General features: G+C 38.2%; 1 protein-coding gene across 2 annotated transcripts in view; it reads right to left on the reverse strand.

Moving 5' to 3' along the window:
• The window catches only part of NADK2 (NAD kinase 2, mitochondrial), a 14518-nt gene extending 4861 nt beyond the window's left edge, over positions 1–9657 (reverse strand). The window contains exons 1-7 of one of the 2 annotated variants that reach the window (XM_010010799.1): positions 9575–9657; positions 9154–9242; positions 7598–7679; positions 6419–6502; positions 3821–3957; positions 2719–2797; positions 304–399 (exon numbers count right to left, since the gene is read on the reverse strand). In XM_010010799.1, the coding sequence (XP_010009101.1) occupies positions 304–399; positions 2719–2797; positions 3821–3957; positions 6419–6502; positions 7598–7668 (467 nt within the window). In that variant the 5' untranslated portion in view covers positions 7669–7679; positions 9154–9242; positions 9575–9657. Of the gene's footprint in view, positions 1–303; positions 471–2714; positions 2798–3820; positions 3958–6418; positions 6503–7597; positions 7680–9153; positions 9243–9574 lie in introns of both variants that reach the window. The other variant, XM_010010791.1, reaches the window with a different exon arrangement.
• Between the last annotated feature and the right edge of the window lie 3136 nt (positions 9658–12793).

The following is a 12793-nucleotide window of genomic DNA, read 5'->3' on the forward strand; positions in this document are numbered from 1 at the left end:
CATCTCAGAGGCATGCAATATCTTCCACCAAAATTACACCTAAGGTAAACTTCTATCTCAATGTCTCAGCTCCTCACCTTTTCAGCTCTTTCCATACAAACACGTGAGGGGTGCTCTACTCTTCTTATACCCCTGAAACAGCTTTGGACCACACCAGCAGTGAGAATATTTGGATACTGAATATAAGCACTGACTGAGTCATAGCTCAGGAGAGTTTCAGGATGGACAAAATGTTTAAACAAAACATGTTCACCTAGCTTGTCTGAAGTGATATTTTATATCAAAGCAGAAACATGTACTTACCATGCTTTTGATCCTGTTCCAGTACACACATTAAGCCCCGAACTCTTCTGTTTTTCCCAAGGACCATCATCAACTGATATCTCATAATAGGAGGCCCTATGAAGCGAGAATTTAAAACTGGGTTTGCAGGATTTAAAGTTCTCCCTGAATAAGACAGAACACACAGCCTTATCAGGCACATAAAAATTTAGAGGAGCTAGTTTCAAATCTGGATGACAATTTCACAGTTTTTGCAGTGTCTCCCATTTGGCAGACACTTGTGATTCACTGGTTTATAGCATACCTTATCATGGACAAAAGTGATTTTCAGCATGAACAGTGGCAGTTTTTCTACAGCCACTTTTCCTATTAAATTATACACAAAAACCTCTGTGGTTCATCTGGGAATAGCTTCATATACAAGCAGGGTTTGCTGGACTTACAAATGAAACTACAAATACATTACCTTCCTTGCATAATTGTTAACAACTGAAAAACTGTGTTTATGCTGCGATTGGGTCTCATGAAATTGTATCAGGGAACACTAAGAAATAAGGTACTCCATCATCAGCAAGTAATAGCATGGCTTCAAGCTGAATTCTTGATCACGTCAGTAATTAAAAATCCACTGTGATTCTTCACAAACAGCTTTAGTTTTACAAGTCAGAAGGCTCACATTTCTCTCCAGGGCAAATTCTTCATAAAACTTAGATGTAGTAAGTCTTGGGGCACAATCATAATTCTGCATGGTATTACTTATATTATCATGAGATTTCTAATGCTAGGCCTAGAGAGACCAGTCTTTCTGGAAGCTTCAGAACATCCAGTAGTGTATTTATGAACTAAAGCTGTTGATGTTCATAAGTGCCTAATTGAAACAGTATGATGTAGTCTTCAGATTAAGATACCATCTTAGAAGAACACTACATTCACTGTGTTCAGCATGTCTGAGTTTCACCCTTCTTAGTAGAAGAGGGTTACTGAGCTGTTTTAAGTGATGAATATTTAAGACTGGATCGACTAGGAAATACACCTCTTGAATACTTGGTGTCATAGTTTAGATTCTTAGTCACCAAGGGGATATTGTGTGCTTGCTCTTGAGAACATGGGAAGATGAAAGAACTGGAAGCAAATGAAGAATGCAGGTGCACAGCTTGATTCAGTTTAAGATAATTTTTGCAAGCTGGGTATGAAACTTAAGTTTGGGTTTCTTTTCCCCTCAATTTCCTTGTTTTCTCAACTAACATGCAGAAGAAGACCTTGGAAGAAGCACCTACAGTTATTTTGTCTTCATGTATAGCAGACTCATGCCTTACAGAAAAGTTATCTGACATCATTATTTAGTCTTCAAGTGCAAGGTCCTCTTACTAGGTGTTTGTTCCTACAGGCATTGTGTTCCCAAAGCCCCTTAAATATACTGGAACCAAAGAACACATTGTATTTGTGACACTCAGAAGGTGGCTATTACAAAGTGCTGGAAAGCAGCTTTGTGCTCCTCTCTCACTGTGTGTTAAAGATACTCTTAAAAATCTTGATAAAATTAGGTTTGATTTAGTAGAGAGCAAAGTTTCTATCTCTGAGACTAATTCCTTCTGCCCGTCTGAGGCTGCAGTCCAAATAGACGATAAAGCACTCATGGAACATTTATATTGTTTCCAACAGCAATCAGAGTGTCCCAGGCACTGCACAAACAACTTAAGTTGTTTTGTTTTTTAAAGATACAGAATAAAGGGGAAAGAGATAGAAGATACAAGTAAGTTTGCCAAATCCTGACCAAGGATCATGTTTTAACTCGTTTCTTACACCCCCAATCACATTGCCCACATTTTTCTTGTTACTGACAGAAATGCACTGATCTTCAAGACAGAAAGGACAGTCAAACATATCCTGGATAATCCAGCACCAGGATTTGATACAAACTAATTTCTTAAAACAAGGAAATAAGTGTTTTCCTAAAATAACAAAGCTGCTCACAAAGGCAGGCTGACACCTTTGCTCTAATGACAGAGAGGTGGGGAAAGGAGTATCTGGTCATACTAAAAACTATTTCTGCTTGGTCATGCTAAAAGCTCATGAAATGATACTTAACAAGAGATGCACAAGGCAGTTTAAGGACACACATTTAAATCTCCAATCCACTGTAAGGATAGCAAGTGAAAGCATTTGATTTCATAAGAACTAAGCAGGAAAGGAGTAAACCAATGAAGAAAATAGCCAGGAATAAGGACAGATGAAAGAATGACCAGACAGCAAGGTAGAAAACAAGAAATTAACATTACTGCACTTATATCTCTGAAAATACACTTTGTAATTAGCAAGAATACATTTACAGACTAGAACTGAAATTTGGCAGCAAAGACATCACTGAAGTCATAAAAAAAAAAAAAATTACTAAGTCAACTGTGCCTTGCTGTGACAACAAATAATTAAACATACCTGGATGAAAGAGATTCCCCAATGAAGACTTCATTGAGGGCTCTCACTGGTAAAAGATGTGGACCAGAAATGTCAGAACCTGCATATACAAAATACAACAGTTTTGAATCATGGCTCTAAAGCCCAAATAATCAAAACCAATTCACAACTCACTGGAGGACACATTCTGCTGTCTGTGTTTATACTCTAGAGATAGTGTTCCATCTTCTCCAAGGACACAATTTTTCACTGATTTAGGCTGCAGCCAGTCCTTGTCCTTTACTGAAGACCACACATATTCAAACCAAGGTCAGTAAGGCAATGACACCTATTTTCAGACACTACTTCCCTTGAAAACTCAGGGTAACCAGACAGATTGAAGTCTTCTGCCAGTGACTCAGCCTTGTTAAATTCACTGACAGTGATTTAATAGGCATTTCTGATAAAGTTCAAGGAATTGGACTTTATAATTAAGGGGGATTAACAAATTGTTCATGTTGACAAAGGACCTATCAGTGAGAAAATGCAGCACTAGACACAGGTTAAGGATAGAATCACACATCTTCAATCCATGACAAGGAAAATGGTCAAAGGTGTCTGATGACTGAAGGCTTACCCAGGGAGAGATTCTCACTTCTAATTACGACTTTTATTTTCTCATTTACTTTCTGACAGCCTGTGACCAGCTTTTTCAATTGCAAGGTAACCTACCTCAAATGTAGCATGACTTAAGAGCATGCGTGCAGGTACACTAACACACTTTCAGTGTGGAGCAGCTAAATCCATGGTAAAATGTTTGTGTGGTATCTATAGTAACCCCAAGAAACAGCATTTAAAAAAAAAACATCAGGTATTCTGCCAGCAGAAAATATTACATAAAAACATCTCTAAATTAACTGTTAAGACTGAAAACTGGTTCTAAGAGTTTAGTCCAGAATAAAACTATAGAAACAAAAACTAATCCCTTCTAAAAACCCTTAATCTGGATCTTCAGCTAATGAGAGCTCTCTCTCTGCCTCTCAAATAGAGCAATGAGACTTCAAATATTTCAACTCTTACAAATCTTTATCCCCCACTCCAAGTTATGGCAAAATGATTATATCCTTGTCAGATTTTAACCTACTTTGATCCTGGAATCTTTCATTTATGTGAGCCCTGCTGTGTTGCTCTTGGCTTAGCTGCTGTTCATGTAAATCTACAGGGATTGGGTTAATGCCAGTTCCTTCAAGATACAGTCGGATTCTTTGCCGCCATTGCCACCTTAGAGAGGAGAAAGAAGTTGGTGTCAGTAGATGAAATATTCGTTACAACACTAGGATCAGAGTCTTCAGAGCAGAGCACCTTGAAGTTAAAAGTTAAATATACTCAAAGCTGTATTTCAAGGTCTGTAGCTTCCACTATAATTTCTAAATTTAGGAAGTTAATCATACTAAAACATAAGTATGCTACACTTACCAATTTTCTAGCTAATGTTTTTTGTATGTGTAAAATAAGAGGACAGTGGCCAAAAGTAATCTACAAATATACATAAGAACTTATATTTTTAGACATGTGACCCTAACTTAAGTTCATGACTGATGCAGTGATTTTGAGAACAACAAACTCTCAGGAATTTATGTAGCAATAAATGGCATATTTTTACCATCTTCTGTTTGTTTTAGTAGATATCCAGAAAAGCAGCTCTATCCAGCCCTTCATACATAAGGGCCACAAGCATCGTCATATTTTAAGAATCTCTCCTAGCCTTGGAACTTTAGAGGAACTCAAATTAAGAAAAAGAACGATATAAAATACAGTCTTCCTTAAGCTGTTACAACATTCAGATTTTCTATTTCTTCCTAGAGGAGGTATAAATTTCTTTTTTCCTCTGACTACTTAGAGATTACATAAAACAAAATAGAACACTAGTTTTGATTAAGAAAGCAAATCACAAGGCAACATTATGAGCATATCTTTTTCCCCGTTCACATGTTGACAGCTGGGTAACAGTATACACGTTCCTGAAATTACAGCAAGGAAGACTTGTGCTTTATATGACATTACTAGTTTTTCCTCACTGCCATACTGGTAGTGCTTCATTCAACACATCTTTAGTGTAACTACCCACCTGCCCTTAGATTCAAAGTATGGTTTTAGAAATTCAGGCAGACAGCATGTGATAAGTATCATTACGCTCGCCTCCTTATAATACTCCTAAGTAGAACATGACAAAACCCCTATAAAATTAGAAAATGGGACTATACTCCTCTAACACCCGTACTCTGACATCCGGTTACACCACTGACCATCAAAAAAGAACATAGCTTTTCCTTTATAAATCTGTAACTCAATAATGTTGGTTTTTTGATGGGACTACAAGATAAGTGCTTACACACATTGCTGCACTGACACCTCAAGGGTAAGATGAAAAGACAAAATTCCCTTTTCCAGCAGTCTCTGTCATCTCACTGCCCTCTGAGCCACCAGAAGCTCTTCCAGACAGGCTAATCCAGTTACCCACCTATTTTAGTTTCCTGAGGGCCAAATAAGTCTGAAAACTGCCAAGTGAAACACAGTCAGGTCCCTGCTTACAAATATCAGTTCCTGTTCTGGAACAATAACCAGAGAGATCCTTTATGGTTTACTGTGGTGAGGCTTCAGCTCCATTACGAGCAACAACATGAGCGTCAGCAACAAAAATATACAATAACATCCAACAAAACATTGGAAGTGTCTACATTATCAAGGGAGGTTACCTGCATTACCAGGACCAGCTTTACCTAAGCAAGCAACTTACCTAAGCTAAGCAATTTAGCATGATAAGAGTGTTAAAAGCCTTTGTTTTCTAAGTCTCTGAATATGCTACTTATAAGTACTTTTTCATTTAATAATACATACTGAAACTCCTTCAATTATTTAAAATCAATCCTGATAACTGTATTCACCTCATTTCAGAACTTTTCTATGGCACAAATACAGTTAAACTTCGAGATCCAAATTAAATGTGCTAAAAGTATAAACGAAACCCAACTGCAATACAATGCATTCCACATGAATGACTTATTTCTGTTCGATGGTTTGCAATCATAAAAGTATCCCGGAATGTTAATATACCACAGAACAATGCCTCTTTAGACAGTTAATAAAAAAACCCTCTTCCTTAGTCTGTCCTTTCCTTAGTCTGTCCTCTAAAATTCAGGTTGCTTCTTCATTCAAGTGAGATTCTTCTAAGAATATCTTGTACTGAAAACATCAAACTATCTTCATCATAAAAAAAGCTTTGCCCTACACTTAATCTGTCAACAAAATTGCCGCTCTACCTTAATCACCAAAACCCCAAATGCAACACTGACCATTTCCTAAATATACAGGTTTCATTAGCTTCTATTAGCATTTCCCACCACTATATTACATATGTTTTCAAGTCTTAAAATATGTAAACCAATACGCCATTTACAAGAATGCAGTTCCTCATTTATGAATTTGCTAAGTCAGAAAAGAAAATCAATTACTGAAGGTCATGATAAAAGTCTTTTTGCTGTAACTGCCAGGCAATTTTATCCTTTGTATTCCAATCTCACTCAATCACAGACCCTATTTTCAGCATGGTAAACATCTATACAGAATTTACAATATGAGACAAAGATTTTACTAAACATCATCTGCTCCTTAGGAATTCACAATGATTAAGTATATTCCAATTGTAATGTGTTTTGGAAAACCAAAGATCAGTGAATCCTACCTGAACTCACCACGATAAAGCTTCTGTAGTGCTTCAGGAAATGAGTGTGTGTATCTCACAGGCAAGCATAGGTGACCCTCCGATCTGGTAGCAGAAAAGGACAGTGAAAATGATAGGGTATCTATTAAGGTTTGGTACCTTTAAAAAACAAACCAAACCAAACATGTCTTTCTGTAACATAAAGCAAAGTTACATGTTGACCTTTATGAACCTATACTATTCTTACATAATAGCACATCAGCAACAATACACCTCTTTCAGCTCCCAGGGCCTATGTGTGTGACAGTGTATTTCTCCCACACTTCCTATGAAAAATGGCTGTTCAACTAGTAATCCTGCAGAAATAGGTAGCTGCTAATACAGCTCCTGTCATCATAGTTCTGGCAAGGAATTCAAGCTTAATAAACCTTGCAAGTTAGAAAGAAACTTTCCTCCATTTACACACAAGTTAGTGACACAAGACAGATAAGCAACATTCCTAAGATCAAAAAAATCTCACATCAAAGCCAGAAGACAAAATACTACTCCCCTTTCATGAGCGACACTTGATAACTTGCAGGCGCTTGTTATTTGAACCCTGCTATTCAGGCTTGACACTGTAAGATATGTATCCACTGCATTTGAAAAGTTTTGTAAGAGGAAAAGAGTATGGAAGGAATCAAAACTTTTGTCTACCACTTTTTTATCTACTAAAGTTAAAATAACTGGCAACATCAAAAGCAGAAACCTAAATCTGAAAATCTCGCAGACAGAAATTTGGTGAATTCCAAATTTTACTTGCCATCCATTTGAAGATCATACCAACCAGGCAGTACTAATACACTGCATCCACCTGCCCAAATCAATCTTACAGCTAGGTGGATGCAACTTGTGTGGAGTTTATAATAGGACAACTAAATGCCATTAACTGGCTGAAGAGACTGCATTGTCTGAGGTATGACATTGTTTACAAGAAGAAACCAAAACAAACATTTTCATCTGAGCACCTATTGGATTTCTGATAGGATCCACCTTCTTCATAAAGAAGCCAAGTTTCTGTGTGTTCAGGAACCACACTTGGTTGCTTTTGTTACATTCCTTTTCCTGTTTCTGTTCTGCCATACGTTGCCTCAAACATAAAACAGATGCATGTTGTGCCTGACATTAAAGAAAGCATTGTTTTCCCAAATGTGCTTTTACCTTTCAGGATCAGTATTTACTCCAATAACTGGTTTGGATTTATCAAAGACCTTACTAGCAGCCAACAACATTGTACCATCACCTACAGATAAAGCAAAACAAAAGTTAGTTTCACTACCACAAACAAAACAGTCTTGGGTGTACTGCAGCATTACCACTGTGTGCCTTTATCTCCATAACTGATCAGGTAAGCTGCACAAAAATAAAACAGAACACAAAACTACTGGTACTTTTCAAAGCAGACTAGTGACAACTGAATTCAAGATGGCAAATATGATTGGAAAAAGTGCAACTTATCAGACAGCTATATATGCCCAGGGAGCTGAATTTGGCAGAAGCAAGTTTGAAAAGAGATCTATGGAAATTTCTGTATGTTTATCAGCTGGTAAGAGATTTAAGAAAATAAATTTAGAAAGTATTGCTAATCAAAGACATTGAACACAGGAAACACCACCAAATTTTCCTGTGAATCATATAAAACCAAGGACTTAATTCTATCTTAGTTGTTCTTCTAGAAGGCACAATTTGAAGGTCTTATTTGACCCCAAACAGGCACCCTTGGAAAAGAAGTCTTGGATAAAACTGTAAAGTAGAAATCTTTAAGTGTTACTTGTTTCTGCAGATACTGGTATTCTTTCCTGTCTGTAAACAGAAGGACGACTAACCTGAATCAGTTTTTGAACCAAGATGTAAGCTCTTAAGACTGCTTGTTTCATAACCATGACAAACGTTGCCACAGAGACATTGGCACGTTAATCTCCATCTTAGAGTTCTTTGAAAGCTACAAGAGTACATAAGGATGCTCCAGGAATGTACACATACCCCTTTCTACCTGTTCTGCGTGGTAACCAGTAGGTAAGGGCAAAGTGGACCCAGTGGGGAGGAAAAAAAGGCAGCACAGTGATCAAGTCTAATCGCCACAGAAGACTGAACATTATGTCAGAGCCCAGCAACACACTGGGCATTTTTTGCAGCAAATCACAAAAATAATGTTGAACTACTGCAAAACAACATTAAAAATAAACAGGTTAGCTGATTTTTTGGTTTGTTTAAAAAGCTCTGATCAGGCTGCTCACTAGTTGCATACTTCTTCCTCTACCACCCAACTAGATACTCCAGTCACTGGAATTAAATGTGAAAGCAAGAAAGACAGTTTGAGCCAAGAAAAGGAAAAGGCAATATGTTAGTCTCCACTTCACATACCGAAGAGTAGGGTTATAATCAGATAACAGCAAGTATTTTAACCTCTTTGGTTGAAAACTATAGTAAATCCCACAGTTTATATTGTTTTACTCAAGACAAACATTTCCAAAGTGGCCATGCTCTGGGACTCACTTCCTACTGCTACAATTTTCCACACTAGAGTTAGAGAGGATGGTCACAACCATTGCATTTTGTCACATTTTCTGACAATTACAAAAGCAGTGAGATTTCAAAATGTGCGTATCTCCAGATGCTTCACACACTGCAAAATATTTTTGGAAAATGTATTTGTGAAAAGAGATTACATATGTTGTGTATACTGAAACGAACACTTTCCTTCCATAAAGCCATACCTCCTGCTGATATAACAGCATCTGCCCACCGAACTGTCTCTTCATTATATTCTCGACGTTTAACAAGGCGAACTTCTATCCTCTCGTTCCTATGAAGTGCAGAAAAAGCCTGAATGAGTCCTCTATTGCTCCCTGTCACACTCTTCTGAAAAACTGACATGTAATTAGGCGCAGTGGCTTACAAGCATTTGACATTCACAGAAATCCTTTACATCTTTTTGATTTGTTTTCAGGATAAAATGCAGTGTGTTAGTTAACTGAACTGAGCTAGTTCCCATTATGATTCTTTCATTAATTTATTCATCTGCATCATCCTGTTTCTAGTATTCCTATTTTATTAGGGCTTGTAACATAAGGCTTCCTTTTGTTGTTTTACACAATCCATGGATATCTGCACCAGGTCTGAAATCCTCATTCTTACCGTAAACTGTCTACAAGATGCTCCACATTTTTTGTATGAATGCGATGCCGCTCCAGCAGACCAGCATAGTTAGATCCCTTCAAGGCAAGCTGTAAGACACAAATTGGTTTTGTAGACCTTAATCACTACACTAAGCACTCTTGAATAGAGGCTATAAAAAAGTAGGTATTTCATCTCAGTAGAGACGTGTTTTATAAGCATTCTGCTAATTACATCTCTATATACATACCAGCCAGCTTACATTGATTAGTTCATTAAATAAGTTACATGGCCACAGCAGCCAAGAATCACAGACCTTTTAATGGCTCCACACAATTATACAAACAAGTACGCTACACTGACTTCTGTGCCACTTCAGACACTTTGCTTTCCTAAATCTGCTAAGTAATTTAAACTCTGGGTAAATATACATAAGTAGTTATACTAACTATACTTCTATCATGTGCTAAAAGTATGCAGGTAGTTAGCTAATTACTTTAAGAATTACAAATATTGTGCTACAGAGAAAGAGGACAACAGAAAAAGCAACAGGAATGGTAATTATGAAAACAGGAGTCTTTGAAACAGAGCATTAACCTTCAAATTGCATTTGAGCTAAAACAGAAGACTGCCGACGGCTGGCAAAGGTGACATTTCCTCTGTATCAAAAAAAAAAGCTTATGGACAATCTACCAAACTGTATTTGATACTGTCCCCTGGATCATATACCAGATTTTTTCAGACAAACTCACATCACTAACAGGACAAAGAGTATTCAACAGCTGCATTCTAGCCTAGCTCTTCTTGGAATCCAGAGAATTTAAATACGTAATCCTGACACACTCTTTAGACCATGAAAACATTTTGCAGTTCGTATAGACAGACTCTTATGAGCAGGCAGAGGAGACTGCTGGCTGAAGATTACTTTTTTTTTTTGCAACTCTGCGTGAGTAATTCAGCCACCAACTATATGTATTCATTCTTCACCTCAGCGTGCTCATCTGGGGCTGGGACTGCAAAATATGTGTTTGCATGGAAATTAAGCAAGAAGAAGAAAGAGGGTGAAAAGGATGTGAAGCAAAAGGAATTTTACATACATTCATAATTGAAGTGATCCTGCTTTAAGCAGCAGGCTAGACTAGATGACCTCCTGAGGGTCCTTCTAGCCTGAATTTTCTACAATTTTACTGTCATTGCTTTCTTTTCTCCAACCAGTTAAAACCAATTTACTATCACAGAAACAAACCTTCTCTCACAGTTTGCATAGAGGAATTCATCTGTGCCAGAAACTTTGAATAGGCACTTCCAGAAATTTTTTCAAGTGCCTTTAGTGCAAGTTGCATACCCTTCCAAGAGAAAGTGGTGCCACACAGCCTCATCTAATCCCATTTCCATAGAGACGCACACAACACAGAACTCCATAGCAAAGGGGAGAGGACTGGCAGGATGTGACTATTACAGTTAACTGCAACCCAACAAATGCAATCTTTACCTGACACCCATGACATCAAGAAATCCAACCATGGGCTAAGCACAGACAGACTCAGTGCTGAAGAAATTGCAGTAAAGAATGGAATTGGCTGTTCTGAAGCTGTATTGCTGTTCTGCCCAGCAATTACTTTTGCAGAAGTTTTTGCTAAGTTTTGCAGAACAAAATCTTCAGGTGGTATTACAGCTGGGACCAGGAAACGACCTCCAGCAGAAGGGCTCACAGACTTTGCCTGGATGCCACCAACAGCCCTCCAGGCAGACAGTGGGAGCAGCTGTCAGCCATCCTTCGTCACACAGATAAACATGTGGGTGATGAGAAAACATCCAGACAAAGCTTTCAGGTCATCTTTACTAAGCTTTTCAATACTGGTTTAGTAGGGTATGGAGTGTTATGTCCCATTAATTGCCTCACACTTAAACTCTTTGTTTCTACTCCGAGCTTTAACGCTTGCATGCTTCTGCACACCTCTTACTCTGCCAGAGCCCATACTGTTGCACTGGGAACTTGAACAGTGCCACTGTGATGCTGTGGGGACGGAAAGAGACCACACGACTACGGCCAGTTACAGCACTACCTGTTGTTGGGTCTTCTGTCAGCCTCTCATAATCCATCTGGAGCAGAAAGGAAAAAGTGGAAAGGAGAAGAAAAAGTATTCACCTCCCACAGGCAATATCTGCTGCTGAGCACCACAGATGTAATTTGCTAGAAGATGGATTTTCAGTTGCACGTTCAAAGCACAAATTGACCTTGATTACCACCAGAAAGAACAAGAAACCAAGAACAAGAAACCAACAGCAAATAATCTCAAAAAAATCAACCATGTTACTAAAATCAGGGTTCCCATTCATGCTTCCCCTAGAAATATCTGTTGTGAATGAAATATGAACACCTGACAAACAAACTGCTGCTGGAGCATATGTTTGTCAGGTTGCTACTTCCACAGGCTATTCCTTTCACACACAACAAAAACTGCAAACTCCATCTTGCAATTTTATGTAGCTCATTTCTTTGGCTAATTTGTCAGCATGCTACCTTTCAATTAGGTCAAAGACAGCTTTTATCTCACAGCAAAAGCAGTGTCATGAATCTCTCGCAGGCTTTGGAGCCTTTTCTTCCAGAGGTTGCCAGACTGCCGACTGACCTTCTAGACGTGGGCTAGAAAATAAAAGTTATATACATGCAGAGCTCAGGATCTTCAAACTAGAGTACGCCTGGCATTTCTCAGTGTTGAAGCTGTAAAAGCCTACGTGAGGGGCCACACACAGGTCTGGAGCCCTGCACTGCTGGTTAAGTAATTTCTTCTTGTCTGGAAAGGAAACTGAAAGTACTGATGAATAGAAGTTACTCGCTATGTGTCTATAAACACACAGGAAACACAGCATTAGCTATGGAGTCCCATTTGCTGAGGTTCCTAGAACAGGAAAAATGAAGAATAAAACGTACAGGAAACATCACATCACAGCACAAGGGTAGTCAGCTATAGGTGGCACTAGCACAAGCACACAAAAGCAGCAGTATTCATGGAGACTGAGAAGAAACAACAAGTACAACCTCAGGCCTATTAATCTGACCTCAATAGCATGTAAGACTGTAAAATCAAACACATGAATATATACATGAGAGCTATTCTAGCTAAAAGTGCACTAGCATATGAAAACAGGGACAAACTGGCCAAAAATACATTCAGGCATAGCTTTAGTAGCGTTCTTAAACCTCACAGTAGAGATGCAAATACAAAGCAGGCTTCC

This window comes from Nestor notabilis, unplaced genomic scaffold, assembly GCF_000696875.1.
Source record: "Nestor notabilis isolate BGI_N333 unplaced genomic scaffold, ASM69687v1 scaffold7870, whole genome shotgun sequence".
Classification (NCBI taxonomy): domain Eukaryota; kingdom Metazoa; phylum Chordata; class Aves; order Psittaciformes; family Psittacidae; genus Nestor; species Nestor notabilis.